General features: G+C 40.9%; 1 protein-coding gene across 1 annotated transcript in view; it reads left to right on the plus strand.

Annotated features, from left to right (window-relative positions):
• The first annotated feature begins 1,111 nt into the window (after window positions 1-1,111).
• Window positions 1,112-27,171, plus strand: part of PKN2 (protein kinase N2) — a 51,725-nt gene continuing 25,665 nt past the window's right edge. Inside the window, exons 1-2 of the mRNA XM_052666593.1 lie at window positions 1,112-1,406; window positions 22,809-23,109. Coding sequence (XP_052522553.1) covers window positions 1,185-1,406; window positions 22,809-23,109 — 523 coding nt within the window. The 5' untranslated portion in view covers window positions 1,112-1,184. The remainder of the gene's footprint in view (window positions 1,407-22,808; window positions 23,110-27,171) is intronic.

The raw sequence follows: 27,171 nt of genomic DNA on the forward strand, positions 1-27,171 counted from the left end.
AGTGGAATCAAAAGAACACAAAACGTTTTGAATTTGCTCATAGTAAAATGTATGCTTCTTTTTGACCTCCCCTGTTCCTCTTTTCCCTCCAGAATTGAACCTGCAGTTCTGCATTGAACAGACCACGCTGGGCCCGCGGCCGCACAGCGATGCACTGAAATGAACGCAGCAAGCACGAGCGCTCGCATGAAGATGCACCTACAGAAAATACCTCAACTTGTACGAGCCTGGCAGGAACGGCACAGACGAAAACAGTTTTAATTACTTCCACGCAGCGTTTTGCATGAGCTCGATTAGCCCAGTGCAACGTCTGAAATGAGGGTGGAACGCGCGTGTGCGTACAGAGCGGGCAGCAAAAGCGCTCACGAACAGGTGGAACAACACACAGGCAGGAAACCGAGAATCGCAGCGGGTGCCGCTGAGGGAAGAGGCACCACTTCCTCACGGGCTCTGCCCTCGAGGCTTTCAGAGCTGCCTCTGGGGACTAAGCAGGCACTGCCGGCCCCCGAACTCACCCGGCCCCCGCACGCTGTCGCTCAGCCCATTTACGCTTCGGAGAACCGCGTTCGCCGCCCCCGCTCGCCGCAACCTGCCGGCCCGCCGCTCCGGCTCCCAGGGCGGCGCGTGGTTGCTTGCCTTGCGGCCGCGAGGCAACCGGGCTCGGGACGGCCACGAACGGCCGGGGGGTTTCGGCTGCCCTCGGCAGCTGTGGGACCGAGCCCCAGAGACCCTCAGCACCAGGGTTGTGCCATGCACCGCCCTCCCCGAGCCATCGCTGAGGGAAACAACGGGACTCTGGGAACCGGAGATTCACAGGAGGAGGAAACGCAGGAGGGAGCCGGGGACTTGAGGGGAGCGTTGCTGAGAGGAGCGCGCCGCACGCGCCCGCCCCGCCCGCGCGCCGTTCTGCCCGCGAGGGAGCAGAAGCTCCCGGGCGGCAGCCAGCACCCTCCCGCCCCCACGCTCCCTCCCCGCCCCCCTGCTCCAACTGTCACGTGCTCCGGGTGCCGCAAAGCAGCGCCGCTTTTGCGACAGGGTGACAGCCAAATGGTGCGACATCCGCGGCGGCCGCAGGAGCAGCAGCCGCGGCGGCCGAGCGCTGCCAGGGCCGAGCGCCACGACAGGGCGGGGGAGCGCACGGCGGCACCGCACCGCACCGCGGCCCAGCGCCCGGCGCGACCCCCATGAGCGGTAGGGGGGCGGCGGCGGCCCCTCCCGCATCCCCCTGCCTCAGCGCCGAGCGCTCCCCCCGCCCCCGATGCGCCCTTAGTCCCGGCCCCGGACCCGCCTCCCTCGCTCCCCTCCCCGGCGGCGGCGGCGGCGGCAGCGTCCAGGTGCGGACTTCAAACCCCAGCGCAATGGCGTCCAACGCGGCCGAGAGGGAGATCCTCTTCACCGAGCTGCAGGTAAGCGGCGGGCACCGCCCGAGCCGCGCTCCCCGGTGGGGAGGATGCGGCTGCCGCGCCCCGCCGCCCCCTGCCCGCCGCTCGGCGCGCCGCCGGGCGCCCACCCCGCTGGGCCGGGCCGAGGAGGCGGCGGCGGGGCGGAGGAAGCCCGCGCCCACCCAGGCCTCTTCCCGCCGCGCTCCCCCGAGAGCAAAGGCGCCGCCGCCCGGTCACGGCCCCACCCCGCCGCCGGCCGCGATCCGCTTTTGTCTGCTGGCGGCTCGCTCGCTCCCTCCCTCCTTCCCTCGCTCCTTCCCCCGCGGCCCTCCAGCCCGGCCCGCGCCGCGCCCCCCGCGGCCCCACGGCTGCCGAGCGCCCCCGGCCGCCAGCAGCGGAACGCGCTGCCTGTTCCGGGCACGGCCGAGAGGAGGGGGGAGGGAGTCCCGGGGGCTCCCGCGCAGGTTGGAGCCCGGGGCCGCTCCCCGCAGAACCAGGAGCGGTTCCTTTGTGCGGGCGTTGAGCTCCAAGCTGGGAGGAGGAGAAAATGGTCCCTAAGCGCCGCTGGTGGCACGGCGAGGGTTCATGTGGCTGCAGGACGAGACCCCCGGATCCGGCGGCCGGTCGCTTCCAGCTCCGAGTTGGGCCGTCAGTGCCCCGTGCAACTGTTACTTTTCTGCTAGTCAGCTGCAGGCGTAGGCAAAATTCAGGCGCTTCGCTACTGTGCTCTTATCTGTAAATGTCAGCCCAACCTGCTGGCTCTTCCGCTTCCTTGTCTAAAGAGTGCTCGTTTTCTGTTTTATTCTGTCCTTTTTTTTTTTTTTTTTTTTTAAATCTGTGTGAGTTACGGTTTATCTGGAAAAGAATGCATCTCTGGACTTGTTAGTTGGACAATTAACCAAACTAAGAAGTCCATAAATGGAAAGCATTGAATTTCATGTTTGAATAGAAGCAAGAAAGGCATGCTTAAAAAAGGAAATATTTATTTCATAAACGCTGAGAAATCCTTTGGTAGGTTTAAACGTTCGTGCTCTGCTCACTGCAGTAACAAAGGAAAGGAAGGCACAATGGGGACATAGCGTCCTTTTTGAGACTGCAGCACACGAGATGGCTGAAGGCTAAGGATCCATCTGGAATGCTGAACTTTAATCAGCAACTCAAAAGTGTCTAGGAAGAATTGCTATGGTAATACAAACTTGATACGATGATATGTAAGCTGGTAATCCTGTTTGAAGTGGTGAGCTGTGTGAATAAGTAACTGTGGTAGTGCTACAGGTAAGCTGCGCGGGGCAGAGCTTCAGTAGGAGTACTGAGAAGGGGTGGGATTCAAATAGAGGGGCTTTGTTGTGTTTTGTGTTGCTTGGGGGTTGTGTTGTTTGTTTTTATTTCATCTTTTTGGGAAGATGAAATTAACAGTGATGATGGATATTTAATTTTTAAAAAGTGGATCAGATGCTTTGGTTAGGCTGTCTCCCACATTATAGATGGTAACTTCCACAGCAGTAAGGGTAGTCCTGGTGCCTACCAGAAAACTTACAGAGTTAAGGTGGAAATCCCACTAGGATTTAAGTTTTGTAAAACAGCTAGCTTTAGGTATTTTTTCAGAGGAAATTCTACATCAGGTTGTACCACTTTGAAGGTACTGCTTTCTTTTCAGTGGCACATACTGGCAAAAATCGCAATACCCTTTTCCTTGTGAGTTAAAGGCAAATAAGTCACTCTTCATATACCTACAAATAAAAGCTACTTCAGTGGCATGTTCCCAAAGAAAGAGGAACTACAGTGAAATGTGATGCCATTTTGCTCATCTCACATCAAGAGAAAACTTCCTCAAACTAAAAGATACTGACCTCAGAGTTGTTTATGCTTAATCTGGGCTGTTCTGTGCATATCACAATTCTGTATGGAAAGGTATGGAAGTTGTAAAATGCAAGGCTTTGCTAAAAGCTGAGTGCCTCTGGTAAGTGGCTTGATTTTGATTGTGAACTGTGTGAGGTTTAGATGTTTAGATAATGCTCATGAAGACCTACTGAAAGCAGTTGAACAGTGCTACCACTACGCTTGTTCCTGTCTTCGAATCTGAAGTATCAGTCAGTGATAAAAGTGGCGTATGGGTTATTGATGCTGCCCTGTGTGCTTTTGTTGTGATGGCCCCAAGTGCTCCACTGTGCTGCGAGTGGTTAACTGTGAGGTTGGGATTCGTTTAGTGAAAGTGGCTCCATCCTCGTGAATCAGTGGGGCTCTCCTGGCATAAAAATCTGTAGACTTTCCCAACTGCTGACTAATGGTGAGAAGTGGGTTTTGGGTAAATAGGAAAAACAAAAGGGCAAAATCACTAACTGCTGCAAAGAAAGTGATAAAACAGATGTGACATATGCACTTGTTTCAGAGTGAAGTCCAATTAGTCAACAGTCTGATTGCACTTCACAATGAGTTTTGTGTGTGTGTGTGTGTGTATATGCACGCACATTAAACTTACACACATATAATCATATAAAAATTAATTTTTTTAAAAAGACTTCATATGTTTCTTAAATGCATTTGCTGGCGAATATCCACATCTGTCCCACTACTGCTGCAAAGCATTTTTTCCCATTGTTGTATGTTACTTCAGCTTTTCACAAACAGTGGGAACTATCTCTTGCTTCTAAGCAAGTTTTCACGTAAATTTGTTCCAGGCAAAAATCGTACCACTTATCCCTCAGTAGTCACCAAATGCATACTAGAACATAAATCTGGTGGTAACCAAACATCCTTTTAGTTTGCTGTGTTTAGTGTGGCTCCAACAGGATTTCCTGCTTGCCAAAGGCTGACTGAGAGCTCACATAAAGCCAGCTTACCTTTTAACCTTCTTTTATCTCCAGTACAGGTTCTTATGTAGGAAGGGGCAGGAGCTTGGGTAAGAACCTGTATTGCTGATGTTGCCTTCCCTTCCAAAATTCTGCTGTCCTTCTCTGAGCTTGCATCCTGTTAGAACTTTTTCCAGCAGGTAAAGTGGCCTCGCAAGTGCTTGCTTTTGGGCTAATTGCAGAGCCTTAAACCATTTGCTTTTTGCTGGAAGTGACAAGAAAAAATGTTATCTTACAATGCAGTCAGCTGTTAAAGTAAAGCATCCATGAAATAAAACTTTTTACATTCCGTATGAAAAACGCTGTCTTTGCCTTTTCAAAATCCCTATTTAAAAAAAAAAAAACAACCGACAAAACACATTTTTGAGGTAGTGTGCTTTTCTAAACACTTGTGCTTTCTTGTAAGTGACAATAGCTGTCAGCATAGTAAACTGGTATGGCCTAATAGAAGTTATTACTCAGGCCATTTAAATGAAGCCATTGTGTATGTAAAGTGACTGTGCTTCTGGGTGTTCCCTACCACTTCTTTTCCAGAGAGTAATATAAATGTTTTCATTTGTAGACTTCTACTGTTAATGTTACAGGATTTATTTTAAGGAAAGAAATTGCTCATTCAGAATTGTGCTTCCAAAGCAATTCCTATTTTATTAAAAAGTATATTTGTTTTCATTTGCTAGAATTCAACAGCTAAAAGAGTTTTTCAAATGCCATCAAAATTATGTATTTATAAAATTACAGAATATTTGCAAAAAATGTTTCTATACATGGACTGGTCGGTATGACAGGATTTTTTCTTTCTTCCTCACTGGTAATGTTCCTTAATGGGCACCGTAGTCACCTCGTGCTCTCAGATGCAGTTTCTCAGGAAACTTGGAAGTGTGCATTTCACATTAGAGTCATTTTAAAAAGGCTGTTGCTAACTGGTTTGCTTAAAGGAGTGATGAACAATACCATGACTGAAATGTATGTAAAGTGAAGCTTATGCTTACTTGATGGCATTTCCTGTATAGTTTTTACTATTTGCTTTATTTTTCCATTTTATATCTGAGATGAGCATATTCATAAAATGAATGTGATTGAAGAACGCTCAGTGTTTTGTTATCTGCATGCAACAAACGGGACAACTTTGTTGTCTGTGTAAAAGTGCATAAAGCGAGGTGTTTGAACTCACCCTGTTGACTGAACTACCAGATGCATCTCTGCAGACCTGCATTTCCTTCCTGGCTGCTCTGCTCGCTGCCGGGTGACATTAGACAGACGACTTTGCTTACTCATGTTTCAATTTCCCCGTCTCTAGAACAGAGGTAATGATGCTTGCTTTTTAGGAGATAAAGAGTACTGGGTATTTATTATTAGCTGTGGTCAAGTGCCTAAGGACACTTTAAAAAGGTACAAGTAACCTAATTAATTTGTTTTGAACAGCCATTGTAATTAGGCTGGATATTCAGCCATAAGTCTACCTTCAGCTTCTGTTCAGCCAGGACAGATAAGCCTCAAATAATTTTGCATTACTCTTCTTTCTCCCAAACAAGAAAATGTCACATTTGGATGAAATTGCCTTAAACCATTCTGTTGCAGTTCAGACATGAAAATGTGTGTGCAGCTGCTTGGACTCCTCAGGTCCCTACAGACACTTCCAGAACTGGTGAATTTAGGGAAGCACTTCAGTTTTTTTCCATTTGTGGGTATATATTACTCTTGAAACAGTACTCTGTTCAAAATTTGTATTAGTAAAATATACATCCTGTCCTCAGTGGAACATAAACAGTCCTTAAAATACCTTAAGGTAGGTGCATGTGTAGGCTTTTGGTTTTGTTTTGGTTCGTGGGTTGTTTCCCCCATCTTCTGAATTCTGCTGGTCTGCCTGCTAACAGAAGTCCACACCATAAATCCTTGTATAAATTTAGTTTAATTTTCTTCATAGGGGCAGAGGTGTTTCTGGGACCCTGGTCTGTTATTGTAACTCAAAATACGTCTTCGGTGATGGGTAGTAGAAAAGTAGATTTAGTTACAGTATGCTTAGTAGCTCTGTTGGAAAAGTTGTATACACTGTGAATGGTCATTCATCATAATTTAACCTAAAATCTATAGTAGAATAACTAGGTAAACATGTCTTTTGCATTGGAGAACAGTGGTTTAAGGGCCTAATAATGGGATTAGGAGTCTCTTCCTTCAGTGTCTCAGTGCTTTGCTGAATTAGAGGCTCAGACATTACTTGGCCTCTACTTAGGTTCAGAGTAATGAAGCCTTATGGTGTGTTCTATGCAGCACAAGGGTCTCTGCTTTTTCTTTTGGCTTTTCTCAGAGCTCATTTGTACAACTGCTGAAAGTTGTTTGCTGGTAGGATTGTTGTTTTTGTGTGTTTTAATTTTATATTTTTTTATATATAAATTTTCTTTGTGTGGATCTATTAAGTGAACGAGTTCAGGAACAGTCTCAGCTGAAATTTCTCTCATGAGCTAGCTGCTCTGTAACAGAGGCATTTGTATGATATTCTGAAGTTTTATTTGTTTTAAAAACCAGGTCTGCACTTCCTACCATGAGGAAAACACCTTCTTTCCTTTTGGCTTTATGTTTTTTCCTCCCCTAGAAGAAATGAATCTTCTGTTATAGGACCCACAATTTCTGCTACCTTGAGCTGTGATTCAGAAGTACTACATTGAAACAGGAACTAATAGCACCCTGAGTCAAAGTGTGTTGGGCATCTCCTCACCATAATGTTACATCTGGTCAGTGTGTTTATTTTGAGCACATCAGTGTAACTGTGTCACACTGCCACACCTCCGTATCATTTCAGGTTACTGCAGTCTTATGGTTCCTGGTCACTCACCATGATGGCTCGCCAGTGATTTGGATTATTTGCATGGCAGTCTGAGCACGCATCCTGTGAAGCAAAGTTCTGTTCCGTGGGTTTTCTCGTGGTGCTTTCTGGGATGCTTTCCAGAACTTTCAGGAATCCTGTGACTGTGTCAGATGAGTGCAGTTTTGTGGCCTCCACTGACTGCCCGCACAGCTTCTGGCAGCTGCCATGGGGTGTATGGCTGAGCTCTGTGAGGAGCGGACGCTAATGTGAACAGTTACCTTCTGCCAAATGGATCAGCTCTGCTGGGAGTTATTTTGCTGCTGTACTGTCAATAAGAGAAGAGTCTAAAACCAGGATATTAAGGCCAAGGCATTTGTCTTTGCAATAGAGTGAACAATCTGTTCCTGCAACACAGTAGTGGTAATTTGCTGGTGTTGAAGAACATGGCCATAACTTCTGTTTTTATTGATACTAGATGCAGATGTGGGTATGCTGTGTGTCAGAGATATGGCTGCTTTGGCTGCAGTTCTGTTTGTTGTACAGTGGTGTACAGAGCTGAGCACTCCTGGAGTGACTTGAACCGTGATGGCAAAATGTGCTCCTGGCGATGGAGTTTTTTACTTCTGCTGGGCAGCTGGGGGAGAAAACAAGAGTATTAGCACGTGTAGCTCCACTAGGACAACTGTGTGTATGCTAAAGGCCTTTGTTGTACCACTACGGGCACTTACTTGTGCTCCTCTAGTACCTACGAATTGTGGCTCTGGGTCAGGATCGTTCTGCACTAGGCTTTGCTTAATGTGGAACAAGTAAGAGCTGCCACAAGAAAGCATGTGACAAAACAAGTGATGGAAATGTAGGGAAGAAGAGGAAGCACTGGGATGAGCAGCTCAGCCATTTGTCTGGGGACGTGCTATAGCAAGGGAGTGCTCAAAGGGGTGTTAGAAGGATGTAGGTTTGTAGGTGTTTGGCAGAAAATCTCCTCCAAGGACTGGGCGACGTTTGAGTATGTGGTATGGGTGGTGGAGAATGGTGACCAGGCTGATGATGAGTAGAAGTAACCTAGAGGTACCAAATAAGTTTGAGAAGGCCTTGGCTATGGAAGATGAGTACATGCAGATTTTTTCCTGTTTGGGTGGGGTTTAGTTGTTTTTGTTTGGTTTGCTGTATAGAAAGGTTAACGTGTGACTTGCTCTGACCTGTTAAGCAAATCCAGAAAACTGGATTATGTTTTTGGATTTCTTTGTTTTACTTTGTTTTTAGGTGGGAAAAACAACAATAAACGTGAATGCAGACAAAGTAAATTAATTAAATTTTTTCTGCCTCTAATTCCTGTGGGTTTCCATAGGCCTGACTTTCCACACTCTGACTGCATTGGTTTTTAAATTCCTGATTAGTTCTCTACATAAATACAAATCAGGGAGCTTGAATTGAAAGCCTGTAATTGTCTGCTTCGTGTCTGTAGTGTGCAGTAGTCAGGGCTGAAGGAAACTGATGTTTCTGCTCAGGGTTTCCAAATGTTTCCAGTCCTCCAAGGTAAAAGGATTCTGACTTTAAATGAAGCCTATTAAACAGAAGAACACACTAACCTGATGATGAAATTAGAAGAACCATTGGCTTTGCTGAACATAAAGTTGAGAAGAGCTGAGGGACAGCTTTCCATTAAGTTCTGAGATAAATAAGCAACAGGAGTGTTTTCTCAGTTAGCGCTGGGCATGCAACATGGAGAATGTTGCTCAGCTCCAGACTGTGATGGTTTTTTTGATATCCCATAAAAATTAATATTTGGAATATATAAAGATCACTGTAGTGTATATTGTTTTTATAACATTTGTATATATTACAAGGATTCCTTTTTTTTTTTTCTTTTTTACGTTTGAGGGAAGTTGGTGGTTGAAAGCAGCAGAAAAATCTGTTGGTTTTTTTTTTTTCTTTTGTTTTGTCTCTTATTTTTAAGTCCAAGCACAAATTGCTTAATTAAGTGTGAAAGAATTCTAGGGTTTAGTGTGTCACTCATGCTATAGTTTGCCTTTAACCTTAGCAACTCTGTATATTTGAAAACTGTAGAAAGGTATATTCAGTTAGTTCTGTTGTTGTAGCTGACTAAGATCAGGCAGATCTGTGACAAATTTAGGATGGAAAAGTTCTGCTTGTTCATTGTTCTCACTGCACGCTGTAACTGGAAGTTTTGCACATGCAGACTTAATCGTGTCAGACTTCCTCAGCTGGTGCTGCAGCTAAAAGCAGTTCTGTGCCATGTTGTGGCGCTTTACACTTGCGCAGACAGCTATACTGTGAACAGATTTTGTTGATAGTTTTGTTCTAATGTTTGTGGGGATTTTTTGTGTTGTGGTTTGTTGGTTTTTTTTCCTCCCTAAATTAGTTTTCAGCCTGATCAGTTTCACAGTCCAGCTCACTGTGTGGCCATATAAAGGTTTGTACTGGCGTACGTCAGGGAATAGTCCGGGGTAGGAACAAGCTGTTAGGAGAGGCTAGGACTGCTGGTTCTTTAGGGCTGCTTTTGTGCGTGTGATGCTGGTTTGTGTAGTAAAACATTCATCAGATTACAGGCCTGAGATTTACTCTGTGTATGTGGTTTTTGCTAGAGACTGTGAAGAGAGTCCAATTGTGCTGCAGATGAATATACAGATAATAAGCAACATGCTCTGTCTGTGGCAATTCTTTTCTAGCTTTGCATTCTTCAAGCAGAAGGTCTTATGGTATCCTGCATGTGACTGTAAGAACCTGTTTGTCTGCAAAAGCCTTGAAAATGGAATTGGTTTGGACATTATGCATGGATGGAAGATGTAGTTACACTTACTCTGATGACAAAGACTGAGAACAGCATTATGGTTTTGTATCAGAGTGCAAGATGTATGCGGGGACACCACCACAACTTTATTTACTAGGCTTCAGAAGTTCATGCTTGGGCTTTTTTGTGCTCAGAGCAAAAGAGAAGTTCTGAAAAATTCAGTCGTCTTGTTATTTCTGTAACTAAGTAAGAAGAAAAAAAGCAAGTATTCAATTGAAACAGATGGGATCAAATTTTAGAGTGGAAAAAAAAAACAACTTGCTGTGCAAATAATATAGCATTACTGTCCATAAACAAAATGAAGTGTGTGAGGTGTTGGTATGCTTCAGTTATTGAGTAGTTCAATGACTACGAGCCATTTGAATATTTAGTGGAGAAAAAAGATGAGGTGAATGTTTGCAATAACAGAATAGCTCTTAATGATCATGTCAGCATCAATTAAAGCTCTAATTAGAGGACTTCGATGTTGTACAGTGGAAGTTTAGCCAAATTTAGGGGAGGAAAGGCCTGAAAATATTGTCCACAAAGAACAGATTAAAGGTAGCAATGTAATTAAGTGTTTTCAAAATTACTATTTATTTTTCCTCTTCTTAGTGCACATTGACAGACTGTGGGTGAGTTTTTCATCATAACCCAGCTGTGCCATTAGGACTGTGGACATTATTTTTCAAATTTGTGCTGTGGGGGTGAGCATTATCTTCAGAACAAGCAAAAAGAGGGGTTTGGGTGATTCTAGGTGCTCCAAAGTACTGCTGCTGCCAACTGGCTCATCTGTTTTTCTAGGCAAGAACCTTTCTGCCAGCTCACAGTTAAATGGCAAAAAAAATACTTCTGTTCTCCTGCCTACCTTTCTTATTTCTTTGTCACAGAAGGAGAACCTTAGCCCCATTGTGATAGATTTATGACTCAAACTGTTTGTCATATCATTGGAGGTGTGACTGAAATTCCTCTTTCATCATTGTGATGCATATTATCTTCTCACTTGGATTTTTAAGTAACATAAATCCAAAGACCTCCAAAACGTGTCTTCAGAATTTAAGAGAAATGTGAACTGACTGTGTAGCCTGTCATTTTTTTACAGGCACAGTGTGTAAAACCGTCCATTGCTTTTCTGCTTCAAATGTTTATTTATGTGAAAGACTTTGCAAAGCAGTTAAGTGGAATGCATTGTAGGAGAATGTTCCTCATATAGATACAACTGCATGTGACACGAAAGGATTATTTCTTCTCTACATCTCAAAGTGTGTAGGCTAACATTTAAAGGGAGATGATGACAAAGAAGTGTCAGTTTTTCTTAAAAACAAAAGACAAAAGTACATCATGGTTTGTGACAGTGCTCCTGTTGACAGCTCTTTGGAGAACTTCAGTAGCTATGTGGGCTTAGTGGCAGGGGGAGAAGGAATACAGTAACAAGATTCTAGCAAAAGGTTATAGGAGACGAGTCACGCTGAAGGCGGGGTGTCAAAGGCTTGTATTGAAAGTACCAAAATAAGTCTTCTGTGGATCTACAGAACACTTGAATATCAGCAAGGCCTTTTTGTGTAGGGCTTCTAAACTTAGTGGCAGCAGTAGAAAAGTAAAAGTACTGTAAATCGTACATGCCTGACTACTAGTGTAGCATTCTTGAACTGCTGCCCATTTAGGACTCGGCAATCTCCTTTAATGGAAGCATGTTTTCTTCAATATTTGAGCTTGTTTATTGCTTATAAATAAGCTCATCTGAAGCTGGTGTTTGAGGTTGAGAATAACTGTGTTACAAGTCATCGTTTGCAAATTAGCATATCTGTATAATTAGGAAGATAGTTTAAATTCTGTTCTTGAAACTTAACTTATTATTTAATGATATTTTTTTAAGTTGCTAGCGTTTGTTTCTTAAGTCTTTCCTCTCCTGAAGAGCTGGAAATATGAAACTCGCTTACAGGGTGTCTGGTTTAAGTTTCAAAATACTTTTCTTCAGCATTGGGTTTTTTTTAACTCTTGTTCTCTACTTCCTTACTCATACCAGTTAGCCTGAGTCAAACTAAATATTTGTCAGCTGCCAGAAAAATAATCAGCTCTAAGTTTCTTAGGTGCGGAAGGACAAGGAGTGCTGATCCGCTGTAGGGTATTGTTCAGTATCGTCTTCTGTTTCTCAGGTTAGCAGCCAGCACTAATATTAAAATGTTCTTTTGAAGTGTTGATGGGAGTAGCTCAGTGACATGGTCAGGGCAGCAGCTGCCACACTTTTGAGAATTGGTTTCTTTAACTCCCATTTGATTCTTGAACCAGATGACCTTGGGTATGGAAGGAAGACAAGGGAGAGACGAGTTCTGTAAGTTGTCTCACATTTTTGTAACTCTTTTCTTTCTGTAACAGATAACATTTATGGACTAAAAAGCAATATGATATTTTTTTGGCACTTGTCTGCCTTCCTGTTCATTACATTTTACCTGAATGAATTTACTGACAATTTCAACTTCATGCAGCTGTTCAAGTAAGCGCACTTTAAACTGATCTACTGGCATCTGTATTCTGAATTAAGTTATTCACATGCGTATTCTGAACTATTTTTTCTGCATTTCCATCCAGCACAAAGTATTATCTGCAGACTTCCATCACTATTTTTTGTTTTGTGCTTTGCTAATTATAGGTATTGAAAATGTTAAATGTTCTGATTACTTTTATGAAATTTTCCATTGTTAAAAATTAAGCTGTCTACTACCCCAAAGTAGTTAAATGTGTTTTTATTGCAATGAATATACTTGAATCTTCATACACAGTCAAATACATCTACTGGGAGTTTCTGCAAATTGGGGTTACAGCAGCAATAAGCATTTCAGTGGCTGCTGTGATGCTGCTCAGAAAATGGGGAGGACCTGTGTCTGGACAGAAGCACTGACTATACCCCAGAATACTTTTATAATGCCAGTTTCTTAACCCCTCTTAAGGTTAAACAGTGGAAAATGTAAGGAAGAAACCAGTAATTCTCAGAGAGGTTAGAGAAGTGTATAGCTGAAAGGATGCTAGCCTGAGCTAAGCACAGTATCTTATTTTGGAAGATACAGACGGATTGAATCCAAAATTTGTTCTTGTGTAGTTTTAATTTTGTTATTATTGGGACCAATTTTTATTTTCCTCTTGTGACTTAGCATCTTGACATCTTTATGGGAATGCTTGAGGGAGCCTCAATGGCCACGCTCACCCTTCTCTTTCAAATACAGCTGGAAAATACAACCTCCTAAAACCATGTATTGAGTCAGAACGTGCTGCTCTTTGTGATCAAGTAGAAGTCATGCTCCTGCTGCTTTTTCAGTTGAAAGTTAGTTTGTGTATTTTTGGCTGCTAAAGACAATGTGGTTTAGATTAGATAGCTCATTATAGAGAAACACAAAGCAGATACTCGTGGGAATACAACAGGTTAAACTCCAAACCAAAATAGCTTCTGACTGTAGCAATTTCTTTCTTTAGCTTGAAGGACTTCTTCGTGAAGGTATTGCTGAATGTCATACCTTGAATATATTTTTGTAGCTCTTGGTAATTAGTAAGCAGAATATTCCACCACTGTGAACAAATTTTACAGGCTACCATTTGGATTGCTGAGTGTGTTCTCAGGCTGCTCACTAAAATGCTTCTGAACTGGAATGGAGCAGAAAACTTTGAGACTTGATGAAAAATGTCTTCAAAAGTTACAAGCGCACCAAAATCTGTTGTGCTGAAATATTCTTAGAACAACTTTTTTTTTCTTTTTTTAATTTTAAAGATGTGTGAAAACTACTATGTGAATATGCACTGTAAAATGGAGTGGGGCTTCAATACTAAAAAGGGGATGAGTTTAGACTGAAAATAGGTTAAATATCACATGACTGGAGACTCGAATATGATTGATGCTGGAAAGCACATAACACATATGTAGAATATTATACAGTCTGAAAAAGGAAAGGCATTGAAATCACCATCAAGTATGCCTTGTTGTGGGCTTTCTGAATACTTCCCAGTGTAAGAAACAACTTGTAGTTCCCAGTGCATTTATAAGGTGAATTCTTTTTTGCCATTATTCTATAGACTTAGTTTTGTAGCATATTCAGTAAGATTTTTTTTATAGGCACACACATACAATGATGCATATAAAAACTGTTGCTTTATGCTGCCTTAAAACTAATGCTGCCTTAGAAGTGCATTAGTTATTTGGAAACTAATGCTTCCTGTTTTCATTTTAGCTGCTATTGAGACCGGGCTGATAACAGCTAGATGGAAGAGTCCTACACAAGGGTGTGTGTGAAATGGAGAACAGCTTGCCTGAGAGATGATTTGGATTATTGTGCTGTAGGTCAGTAGGGGATCAGGGCTCCTAAAAACTACTGAAAATGCAGAAAGCTTAAAAAACAAAAACCTTAAGCAGATTTGTATTTTGAAATGTGAACGTATTAAGACTTTCTGTAGTCCACATAATCAGCAAGTGAAATCACCTGCCCCTTTCTCATTGCTCTTGAAGCAGCTGTCAGAAAATTTTCTTCTTGCTTGTGTTTGTAGGTTAAGACAGGCTTCGCAATGTTTGTGACTTCTGTAATGCCCAGGGAATTCTTAAGTAGAAAATGGACATTAGGAGCTAGTGGGAACTTTTCATACCGTATTTCAAAGGTCAGAGAAAGAAAGGATTACAGAAACTATTCAAATGTATCACAGCGTACATCAGTGATGCTTTGTAGAAGTCTTAAACAAATGGGGATGTGAAGTAATGCTTCTATAAATAGCTGAGTGTCCATCCATAAACTTCTACTGGAAAGGCATGGAATGAGAAGCCTGAATCTCTGCAGATGGAATTCTGGGTGTGGCAGTACTTACCCTGATACTGAGAAGTGATGAAAAGAGGATTTTTTTTCTCTTTTTCCCACTGGCCACCTGTAAAGATAAGGAGAGAGGCTCTGCCATCTTCCTTTTGCTGCTGGAGTTTAAAATGAGCAACTTTCTCAGCTTCTTGGAGTGGACAGTGCGAACATTTCCTGACTAACTTCAGATATAGCAACCCAAACTACTGCAAAAGAGTTCTCAATTCTGGAGTGTAAAGGCGGTTCCTTTGTATAAATACAAGCATACATCCCTTTCCTGTTTTAAGAAAAAAACCCTTTTCAATTCATCTACCAACTAAGGAACTCGCAAGCTGTGGCGAGAGCACTGTTAAACGGTCCTAGAAAGCAACAAAAAATCCAGTTCCTTTACCAGGATCAAGTATTTGGCCGCTTGGCCTTTTGCCTCATAAAACAGATGTTAGTATTATCTCTGATATGTATTGCTGCATTTATAATGTACAAAATAGTTGGCTGCTAAACATGATGGCTCAATTAGAGTGGAATGTAGACTCTCAGCTCTTCCATTAGTTTTGTAATGGCTAAAAATAGCTCTGCTAAAATATAATGAAGTTAAATGGAGTAGCACAGCGGTTGTCTGTGCTCAGAGCTGGAATTGCCAGAAACAGGGATCTTTTTCCAGGCATAATTATCCATCCCAGAAGTAAGGATTTTGATACATGGAGTGTTTTGTTGTGCTTTTCGAGTGAAATAAATTACTGGTTTGGTTGTCTGTCTGTGTGTGTTTGTTTTTTTACCATTGTCCTGACATTTGTATATTACCACGAAATTCCTGTTTCCTGGCTAAGGATTCCTTTTACATCCTTTCAATGACTTGCATTTTCTAACCTGCATGAACAGTACTGAGAAGTCCCAAATTGTGCTGAATTTTTTTTTAATATAAGGGTTTTTAGCATACTTCTCCAACAGTTTACTGGGAATTTGTAACATTTCAGGAACCATAGCTTAACAGTTGTGGTAATAGCTGATACTGTAATTTGTGGATGGGCAGAATGGACAATCTGTGAATTATGAGGCAGATAATAATACATTTTAATGAAATAATAGCAGCTATTCTATAATTCACTTACCATAATGCATGAAAACCACTTCATAAATGGGAGTGGACCTGCTTGTCATTAAGTGCCAATGACTTGGGTTTGGATTCTTTGGGTGTTAGACTGTGCTGTTGTGATATTTCTGCTTAGCAATTCAAGTAGGAATTTAAACATGTGTGTTTATTTTAATGTTGATGCTACAGCCCTTGAAATTGGATAATTGCAATGGTAACTGCATTGTTGTAAGTATATTTTCTGAGATTCATGCCCAGTTAAACTATACGGCCTCTGTACAATATACATTGTATTTGAGGAGTTACCCAAGTCATAAGGCACAGCTGTGACTCAGGTCTATCTACTGACCTTTTTACTTTTGAAAACATCTTCCACCAAGTAAACTATCATATCCTGAAGCTTGGATGGGGACTGTTTTCTCCAGCATCTTGAGCTGTAAGTGTAACTTTATTCTGCTCTGAGGGTTAGACAAAATCAGATAAGTACTTCATATAAAGAATCAATAGAAATATTTATATTGGAGCGAAGTAGAACAGATTTATACTTTCTGAAGCAGCAAGAGTGCTTTATCTTAGGTGTTTACTTCAATGCCTGCTTCAACAGATACCTTATTAGTTACTGCTTATTTGGGGAAGGGGGAGAGCAGTCACAGTTTCTGGACAGATTACTGGCTTCTGTATTGCATGTGGTTAGAGGTAAATTCTCCATACAACATCTGCATGAACTTATTTTTATCTCAAATAGTTCTGTATCATATCAATTTGTATTTGTCTGCAAGCACTTCAGAGCAGTAAAACAACTGCTGGCACCAAACTTGAGCTTCATCTGACTACTGGGAAATTCATCAACTCCAACTGAGACAAACCTGGTGATAAGAATTGCTCTCAAAACCTTTTTTCATCTCTAACAGTTATTCAGAATGTGTGTTAGTTTCTGAAAGAAATGATACCTCACATACCCATTTGTAATATTTGTTTGGCAAGAATATTAAAATGCACCCTTCATTTTAGAAGTGCATATTGTATGTATTCTATGAATTTTGGGCTATTAAGATGTTGTTTGTGTATTGCTGTGATACAGAAAATTACAGATGTTCTCATGATGATAACAATAATTCCATGCTTATCTGAAAATGGTTTAAAAGAACCCACTAAATTCCTTTCAGTGCTAATTTTTTACTAGCAGTTTAAAATGAAAAATAATTAACCATTCAGTAAATCATTTTTGCTTTATATTGAAAGAACTTGTTTGTGCTGTGGAATTTAATAGAACTTCTACTACTGTCTGTGGTCTGGTTGAAACCATGTTATTTTAAATGGAGTTTTCTTCTGAGTATTTATTCTGCTTCTTTGTGTTGTTACACTGACTTGGTTACAGTAGCACCACTGACCCCATCAGTATTTCAGATGGACATAAAATTGAGAAGCTGAATTACGACTAGTACAGCAAGGTATCATAAGAGAATGGAGAAATGACATTATTGCAGGCTCAGTTTCATATCCTGGTCTTCTTCCTGGTCATGTGTAGTACAAGTTGTGACAGCAGGCTGTATTCATTGTATGGGAAGTTTGTGCTGTCTCTTCTGAATGCAAGCGGGTCAGGTTTGTTTGTCATGTGCTGGATTCTGCTGCAGTTTTGTTGGTTGGGAGTAGGAGCTGCAAGTTAATTGTAGAAATTGGGGAACAGCTGAAGTGCCCATGTGCAGTGATGGTTCTTGGATAGCGCGGCCATCTCCTGAACTCAGATCCAGGTGCTTCTTGCTTGTGCTGTACTGGAACCTTCCCAACTCCTCACTTGTCATAAGAGAGGCAATGGTGGGGATTTTCTTTTTATGTCCTATTTCTTACAAGTCTTTTTGCAGGTCCGTCTCCCTGCTTAACACATCAGGAGCTGCTACAGTGAGAAGCAACTGAAGGCAACGTTTCTTAAAACATTTTCTTTCTCTTCCATGAAAAGCAAGCTCTATTCTCTATGTGACTTGCTGTAGTTAGTGCACAGCACTGCCACAGTTCTGGTTCTGTCCTGCAACCTCAGCAATGAACTTCCTGGGTTAGTGACCTTTGGCCTAATCAGGGACTGTTGGTGGCTGCAAGCGTAGGTGGGAATGAGGAACCCTACACAGCCAACCACTAAATGTTTAGTTTTGCTTTAGTTGTGGAAGGTTCTTTTAAGGCAGAAAGGAAAGATACCGCTTCAGAAGATAGCTCTGTGCTGCCTTCTGGGCACCAGTAGTTGTTTTCAGTCCTCCCAGTGCAGTGTTCTCGCAGGGTACAGTGTGCACATTGGCCATCCGTGTTTTAAGGAGCTCTTCTTCTAAAGAGCACTTACTGTGCCTCTTACTGGTGCAGCCAGGCACTTGCTGTATCACACAGGAATTGAACCCCATTTAATGAGCGTCTTACTTGAATTTATCCATGTATAATGCAATGCACCACAGTTATTTGTACCTTAAGCAGCCTCTTGCTACAAAGAAGAGAGCTGTGACTTGGATTAAATTTAAATCCTTGTTTGTAATGTGTTAGCATAGCAAACTAATGCCAAGATCTATTAAGCCTTCAAGGTTTTTTTGTTCTTGACATTGGGTAAGCGCTGAGATCTTGACCACAATCATATTTCCTTCTGGGCAGGAGGAAACAGTTGATGTAGTTCCAGTAATCCGGACAGACTGTCACAGCTGGTTTTATGAATGACTTTGGGGAGGGGGAGGAAGGAAAGTTAGCAATTGATTAACGTTGTTCTTAAAATCAAAGTTAGTTTTGGGGAATTGCTATAGCAGGCTTCTGGGACCTTGGCAGTTAGTTCAGAAGAACAACTTTATTTTATCCCTTAAAACATAATACTGAAAACTATAATAATAGGCCTAATAGTCCCGAATCTGTATTTCCAGCTCCTCAAAAGGAAATTAAAAATGGACACTTTGTCTTTCTGGATTATTGCAACTGTATTATATACAAGTATAAACAGCCAAACATTTTTGGCTATACTTGTCAAACAGGTTTTCTTACATTTCGGCAAACTGTACTGGACGTAAAATGGTTTCCACAATTAAAGAGCATATAAAAATGAACAGTAATACATGTAGGAAAAATGTACATAGTTTTACAGTGAGTTTTTGTATAGCTTTTTTTTTTTCCTGAGGGCAGGTTAATTGCAAGTCACTGTGAAACATAAACGATACTGTGCCTAACTACTCAGTGGTAGGTGCTGAGCATGCTGTTGTTTAAGAGCCTGCTTACGTTTCTTTAAGAATTCCCAGCAGAATTCAGCAACCTGCATTCTTATCCAGTATTCCCTAAGATGAATCCAGTGAATGAACCAAAGTTGCCGTACTGTGCTGCTAGAAGCAAGTCTTTGGCAGTTATGTATTTATTATGGCAATTAATAATGCCCAGGATTTTAAGGTTATCTGCTAAGAGGTAGCAATTTGAGGATCGCATTTAATTTGGAAGTCATTCTGTCTGTACAACTGAAGCAGAATCTCTGGTATATTCACCGTCACAGTAATCTCTTCTGACTCTATTACTAAAGGACAGGCTCTGCCCACTACCCAGAACTTTCAGCGTCTGTACTTAAAATGTTTCCCAGGCATACAGAAATTGAAAGCTAGCATCTTGAGTTCATCTGTGCAAATAGATAGCCTTTGAGCCCACAGTCAAAGTGAGGCTGAGTCACTAGGCTATTGCAGTGGACACACATATGTGGTGTTCTCTCTCTCTCAGAATTACTATCTAATTTGTGGTCCTTGATGATTTATTGCATTGAACATAGTTTGTTTCATTACATGCTGAAAGGTTTCCGAAATCTCCAGTCTGGCTAACAAACATGTATTTTTGCGTTGCAAAGAAGTATTCATCACTGCCTGTAATTGCCTTTCTTACAGCCTAGCAGCAGGTTGTTGCTGTGTGTGCAAAGAGGTGGGCCCTGGGCACTCTGGTGTGTTGGAGGGACAGACATCAAAATATAAGTAACAAATGAGAAAGAGAATATTTTTGAAAGAATATTCAGCTCTAACAAGAAGCTTTTGTGATATCTTAAATCAAGTACCATCAAAAAAGCTTGAACATCCTGTGTTTTAAGTCATTTCTCAGTTTAAAAGGGTTTGGACTTGGGGAGATGCCCTTCTTAAAAACCCTTGACCCTCTTACTGAGGTGTTAGAAGTTGTGTCCAGTGGTGTCTGTTGTCTCTGTTTTGAAGCAGAGCACCACTGAGGCCGCTCATCTGTCTGACACGAGGTCCTGTCTCCAGCCATCCTTGCGTCTCAGCAGCAAAACATGTCAGTGCACGAGCAGAGCAGCTTCCCTTGCAGAACGCCCTCCTGCTCTATTTTCACAGCAATCTTCAGTGTCTCTGGGTGCACGCTTTCCTCCTTTGAAAATTGTTTCACAGTGACCTTTGTGCCACGTGAGATGTGTAGATTGCCAGGTGACATGACGCTTTTTGTTTGTAAGTGGCATTAACTCTGGATGACAAGAGACAGCGTAATGCCTGTGGGTTTGTTTGGAGTTTCTTGTAGTAGCTATTACAAGTTTCTGCTCAGTTCTAGCACAGCAGGCTTTGTGAACTTTGCATGAAATGCTGTACCCTGAGGCATTGGTGCCATTTGGTGGTCTTGTCTGTATATAAGCATATATAAGTGAGCAATATTATATTTGTGTGTATAGGTACTTAATAAGTACGTAATATTTATAAAAATAGCTATTCAGTAACAACACTGAAATACATAGGCAATGTAACCAGCTACCAGTGGTAGCATCCACACTGTTGATGTCTTAGAAGCAGCTTAAAGAAAGACTGTATCCTGAAACTCCAACTCTGGGAACAGAGGTGCTGAGACTGCTCTGAGAACTTGACCTTAGTTACCGGAGTCTGAAATGCAAATCACTAATGATCATGAGAGGGCTCCAAAAACCTGTCCATTGAAGAACATAACACCCTTGAACAGCTGAGATGTTGGGTTAGTGGAGGGATGAAAAACTCCCCTGTAACAAAATATCGTATTGTTCAATAGATAAACGACTGACTGAAGTCTCTTCAGGAAACCCTAGTCTAGAATATTTCTGAATTATTTATATTCTAATTACATTGTTCTGTTTGAGAAGTGTACGCTCTTGGCATATTCTTAGCATACTTTAGGTGCTGGTATGGAAAAAAAAGAGATTTGTTTTGTTTTACATCTACCTTTCCTCCTGCAAACTTTAGAAAGTGAAATATCGTGCTTTGAAGGAGGCAAGATGACACGTTTATTCCTAGAATTCTTGCAGAGTGACTACAAACTGTCATGACTTAAAAATACACTTTTTGTACATATTTACAAACGCTGTTTTGATCTTTGTTTTTAAAGGCTCGATCATAGTGTGCTAATCCCTACATTTTTATCTGTTAAAGCAAACAGGGAGATCAGAGACAGGAATCTAATGTGGGTACACTCGTTACTTAAACACGGGCAAAATAGCATACAGTTGCTGTATGAATGTAGATTCAGTTTCGGTTGTTTCTCAACACGAAGCGCTCAGCATGTGATCGTTGGTTTCCTCCTTGCTGGCTCGGAAGCTTTGTACTGGTTGCTTGCTCATCGCTATTGATTATTCTTGAGGAAAAAAAATGTTGATTCTTTTTATATGCCTATATATGGAAGCAATGTCATGGATCTCCCAGTACAACTATTAATAGCCTCTCTACATATGCATAATAAATAATTTATTTTAATCTGCACTAACAGAAATGCACTTGCAGGAATGACAAGTGCCTTTTAAATATAAATCTGCATAGTTTTTTCCCCTTGCATGACTCACTCAGTTGTCATTTCTGACTTGTTTGTTTGCTGTCTCTTTCACAAACATCCAAATCTTGTGGCTAAGTGATTATTCCAACTACTTTAAATAGTTAAGAATCTTTCAATTGCTACCTCTTCATATTAAAAGTGATAGTTATGGGTAGAAGTTTTAATAGCAGGGGTCTAAAGATGAGTTAGTAAAGCTTTTAAACCATCCTTAAAAACTGGGTGATTGGATCTTTCTTATTGTTAGGGGAGTCTGTACAGATTTAAATGTTTTGACTAGCATTATCTGTCGATCTCCATGTCCCAGGCAGAACCTCCTGATCCTCATCTCTCCAAAAGTAGCTAACACAGAACTGCAGAGGATTCCTTATTCCTGGTCATGGAACTGCAACCTCAGATCTTTCCCCCTTGTTTTATTTTTTTTGTTAATTAGTGTATCATAACTTGAAGTGACTGAAGATGTTCATGTGTTGATACAAATTCAGAATGCTAACTTCTATTTCACAGTTATTCATTTTGAAGAAAGGGGTTTTTGTGTCTGAAATCGGAGTCAGTGAAGTAGATGCAGAGTATATCTAGAGATTGTGTGTTCTGGGAGCTCATTAAGGTTTATTAGCCTAATGCTGTTCTTTCTTAACTCCTTCCCAAATGTTGTTTTTTGCAGCACCAAATAACAATGACAACTAATTTATAGTCAAAATGTTAAAATTTTTGATCATCCCTTCATGTTGCTCCCTGCCTTCCCAAATATCTGGACAGTTCTGTTAACGTGATGAGGAAAGCATCACGAAGGATTTTTGGTTGTTTTTTTTGTTTATTTGTTTTCATTTCTTTACTTTTATTTCTAATGAATTTAATAGTATAGAAGTTAATGAGAGTTAGTAATTGTTAGAATTTAGTCTTATTTCCTGTTTTCATTTGGTCTATTAAAACACACAAATCTGCAAAATTATAAATGTGAGTCATTAGCTCTGAGGCATATAAATGCTAGGCAGGCAGCCATGACAAATCCAGAAGTATTTAAATCTCTTGCTGATAAAAATAGGCACAGTAAAAATGTCAATAAATTTAAAATTAACCTTCTGTAAAAATGTAACCCCTGTTAACATGTAATGTCTTGAGAGATTGTTGCTTTAGGGCAGCATGTAAGTTACTACATGGTATTAAAAAGTAAGTATTTAACATACAAAGGCCAAAAGCCCAGTCACTGCAATTTGTAGCATATGTTGTCAAGAAACCAGGTAATGTGATGTAACCTCTGGTAGTTACATTGATGTTTTTCTTTCCAGGGGGATGCCAAAAGTCTTCTGGTCTCTGAGAACCTGAGCACTGGCCAAAAGTTGGACTTTTCAGATACAATGGTACAGCAGAAGCTGGATGAAATAAAGGACCAAATCAAGCGGGAAATAAGGAAGGAACTTAAAATCAAGGAGGGAGCTGAGAACCTCAGGAAGGTCACAACAGATAAAAAGAACTTGGCATATGTGGACAACATTTTGAAAAAGTCAAATAAGAAGTTAGAAGATTTGCATCATAAGTTACAGGAGTTAAATGCGCACATTGTTGTAACGGATCCAGAAGATGTTACAGGTACTGTATGTTATAATGATGGCAGTTTACTTTTGTTAGTTTACATAAGCTATTGTCTGTTTCAATTGGAAAAAAACTGCTCTGGAAATGAGCAAACCTGTAGGTGGAAAATTGGTTACCTGTGTATGCTTGTTAGTTCTGACTCAGAAATAAATGTCCAGTCCCTTCGAGTTGAAAATTGCTTCCTGGGGAGGAGAGCAGACTATTTGTTGATGTGTGAAGATGAATGTAAACCTGTGTTGATTCTTCACTTTCAGTTATTACCGTATTCGTATATTTTTTCAGTCACAGTAGTATCATCTAGTGGCTTTTCATTATATAGGAGCAATTTTCAGTATGAAATATCCACAGTGAGGTCGCCCTTTTTAAGATATATTGAAATTGTTTTAATTAGTATTTTCTGTGGCTTGGTGGTGAGTTGATATTACTTTATAAAAATATCAGGCTTGATATTTTAAGATGGAACATTGTGAAAGTGAACAGTCCTTTTTCAGCTTTATGGAATGACTTAGGAGGTGCTGCCAGCCTGCTGATTTCGCATTACATGGACTCTTTCTGGCAAAAAGTTAAAATAAATGCACGCATGCCATTGAAGGTGTTTATAAAGTGAGTGCCAAGCCTTAAGAAGCCTGGGCAGTGGAATAGAAAACTGCATCATCCTTCATTTTCTAGAAAGGTCAGTTAAGGTGAGAATTCAGGAGAATACTGGTAAGCAATATCAGGAATGCATAGTATCTGGTCCTGCAACGTGCTAGGGAAATGTTGCAGTGTCTATGGTACACTTGCACAATGTGTTCTGCGTTTGTTGCTTTTGAGGTTTGAGAGCGACAGTTATGGGGGAAGGGGAACTAGTGAAGCAAAATAGTTGCTGCAGCATGAAATGAGAATACATACAATAATGTATGCTTCAGAGATGGCTGCTGGGTTTTCTAACAGGTATGAAGTGTTCTGTTTCATACTGGCTGAGGTTTATGAAATTCCTCTTCAGTGTTGAGGGTAGAGGGGCCTTTACAGGAACGAGCAGAAGGGAAGAGAAAGAAAATTAGATGCAAATTCTCTACAGTTTGAATATAAAAATTTTTGTAGACATAGATGTGAGAAATGAATCTAGTAGTGGAACCTGAAAAGCAGATGGCACATAACGTACAACAGGAGTGCCCCCTTCCAGGGCAGCATTTTAAAACTGTCACAAGGAGCTGATCAGCAGTATTGTCCCTGTGCCTGTGCACATCTCAGGAAATACAGCAGACCTTTAGAAAGCACTCAGTAGTTCTAAAGAGGTTTAGATCTTTGGGTGCAAATAAATAATTAACTAATGCTGTTCAGGTCCTTGGTAAGTTTCTGAAAATGCCAGCAGTGCCCATTGCTTTTGTGAATAATGGATAGGAGCCAGGCTCATCCTGCCCATTATTCTACACCAGAGACTTCATGAAAGGCTTAAGGAGTAGAAGATCAAAGTTGATAATCTTATGTGCTTCTAACTGCTTTAGATGCATGCTAAGCCCCTTAATACCTTAATACTACATTTTTAACTTTCATTCTGTTCAAAATGTTATTGGCAGATAGCCTTTACAGTCTTAATTATTAAAACATGCCCTGAGAAAAGTGCATTGTTTCTTAATTACTTCTATTATTGCAGGCTACAAAACTTCATTGAGATCATTTTAAAATCAGAGCAGGTATTCCACTGTATATATATATATTCCTTTTAATATTTTACAAACTTCTAGAAGAAAAGAAAAAAAGATAAACCATCCTTTCTTAGATCCACAATCTACAACTATCACCTCTCCAAAGCTGAAATTACTGAGCTTTTGTATCCTGTTTGCCTTGTAATTCAGTTGCCTGTCTCCTTCCTCGTTCGTAGTCACTAAGTCATGGGGGGAAGGGTTGTCAGTCTGCAGACAGACTGAATGCTCACTAGCAGGGGCATAGGTGTTTTTCTGATTTTAATATTGAAGTTTTATCTCAGTAATAGCTGAAGTCAAAACTATAGGCCTTGGCAAAGTAAGGCTGATAGTATAAGACTTAGGACACCTAAGCTTACTCTGTGTGTATAAAATATTTGCATAATGTTCAACAGATACATAGAGATGTGGCCTCAAACATCCCTGTCATCTGACAGCACAGCTCTGTGGGGAGGTCACAGCTATCTCAGCCTGCTTCTTGCTTCTGCTTCAGACTGACATCGTGAATTTTATAACCATTTCCTCCAGTATGTAAGAGTACCAAGTATAAGTGCATTAATTCCAGACACTAGCTTTATTCTAAGTTGCAGCTTTTTACTTGTATTTCACCCTTTTCTAGTTTGTTAGGTACAAGTGATGAGTGGAAGATGTATATGGGAAATTAATGCAAAGTGCAAATATGGAAAATAAGGTTAACGAAACAAAATTTTGGGAGTCAAGGCTTATATTCACTTTATATACTTACAGTATCTTATACTTTTAGTGGGGTGGTCCTAGATTTTCCCAGTCTTCAAGGTTTGTTGTAAAGGTTACTGGGAGTTCTAAGTAGCAAAGTCAGGACTGAGATCCTTCAACAAGTAACCCTGAGAATAATTGTCTGTAAGGTTATGATCCTGTTGACCTGTCAGGCCTGGTCTCTGAGGATTTTTGGACTGTTTCTGTTTCTATTGCTTGACTGAAAATGTATAGTGGTGGCCTCAGAAAGTCATTTAGTTTTCCCTTGTTGCAGTATGTGAGAAGTGGGTGTGAACATATGTTTGTAAAGTGCCCTACACTTAAGCTGGGAAGTGTCACACAGGCTGTTGTGACTCTCACTGCTGCTTATGGTTTCAAGCAGTGGCTTGCGTTATTTTTTTTTTCTTTTTCAATGAACCACTAATTTGTAGTGCAACTACTCTGTAATCAGCACACTGTAATTTGTAATTTATGTAGGTAGGTCTCTCTGGAAGTACTGCCTCCTGCTTATTTCCAGGGAAACAACAACAGATACAGAGAGCACAGTAACACTATTTGACAGAGCACATTCTCAGCTACAAAACACTATTTTTCAATACAGTCACCACCATTAGCTGTGCATTTTCACCAGCCACGAACCACAGCCTGCATGCCACGCTTGTTTTTCAAAATAGTAGATAAATAAACGTGCACCTGTGGAGGTGGCCAATGTCACTGTTGCCATTGCTGAAACACATCACCCACCACCTCGCATCCACTATTTGGTCTCTATAAACGTTCAGCCAGTGTCAATGAATGTCAGTGGATACCATTTCTCTGCTTGGAGGCATTGTTTTCATAGCAGCCCCCGTAAGTTAAAACCATTGAGTGTAATCTTAATAAATCTTCAGTAGAAAAGCATGTCATTAACATTCAGTTTTAAATGAGTTGGGATATTTTGATGGTATCTTGCCTCGAGTCGAAAGCTTTCCACGTCCTGATCCCATAGGAAATTATTTTCCCAACTACTAAAATTGGTATTAAACCTTAACCAAGAAGTATACTTTGCTGGGAAAAAAAAAAAACAACAACAAGCTGTATCGTTGAGTATGAGGACAGATAAGGCAGTTGATGTGTGCTTCAGAAACAACTATAACCATAATGTGTGTTTACTTTCCAGTATGAGGTTGCTGGTAAATCTAGATCTATTCTGGAAGTGAGACTTTGCACCCTGGTCTGTCCTCATCATGCAGCAGACTCGTCATACTAGGACGCAGGGTTTTAAAATTCATGTGTCAGCACTTAAATGTGAGGCAGAATGCAACAATACAGATGGAGTAGGACAAGTGTAGTAACCATTACAGCTGAAAATCAGAGAGATTTATTTGAGTGTATGACATGAGGATGTCATGTCTTCACTCATAGACATGAAAGCATTTTGTATCGTTAAAATACATTTCTGCATATAAGCACAGATTAAATTGATATTTTTTTCATGTGTCTAAAAAGTCACAGTAGAGATTGCCCTTTTTAATATTCAGGGAGCTAAAAGGTTGTACTAGCTTACCTGCAGCAAGGCACTGATTTCATTAGGAAGGGGTTGCAACAAATTTAGTTCAGGTATTGACTTTTTAGATGTCAGACCTATGGTACTGATATT

This window comes from Tympanuchus pallidicinctus, unplaced genomic scaffold (genome assembly GCF_026119805.1).
Source record: "Tympanuchus pallidicinctus isolate F22 unplaced genomic scaffold, pur_lepc_1.0 scaffold7, whole genome shotgun sequence".
Lineage (NCBI taxonomy): Eukaryota > Metazoa > Chordata > Aves > Galliformes > Phasianidae > Tympanuchus > Tympanuchus pallidicinctus.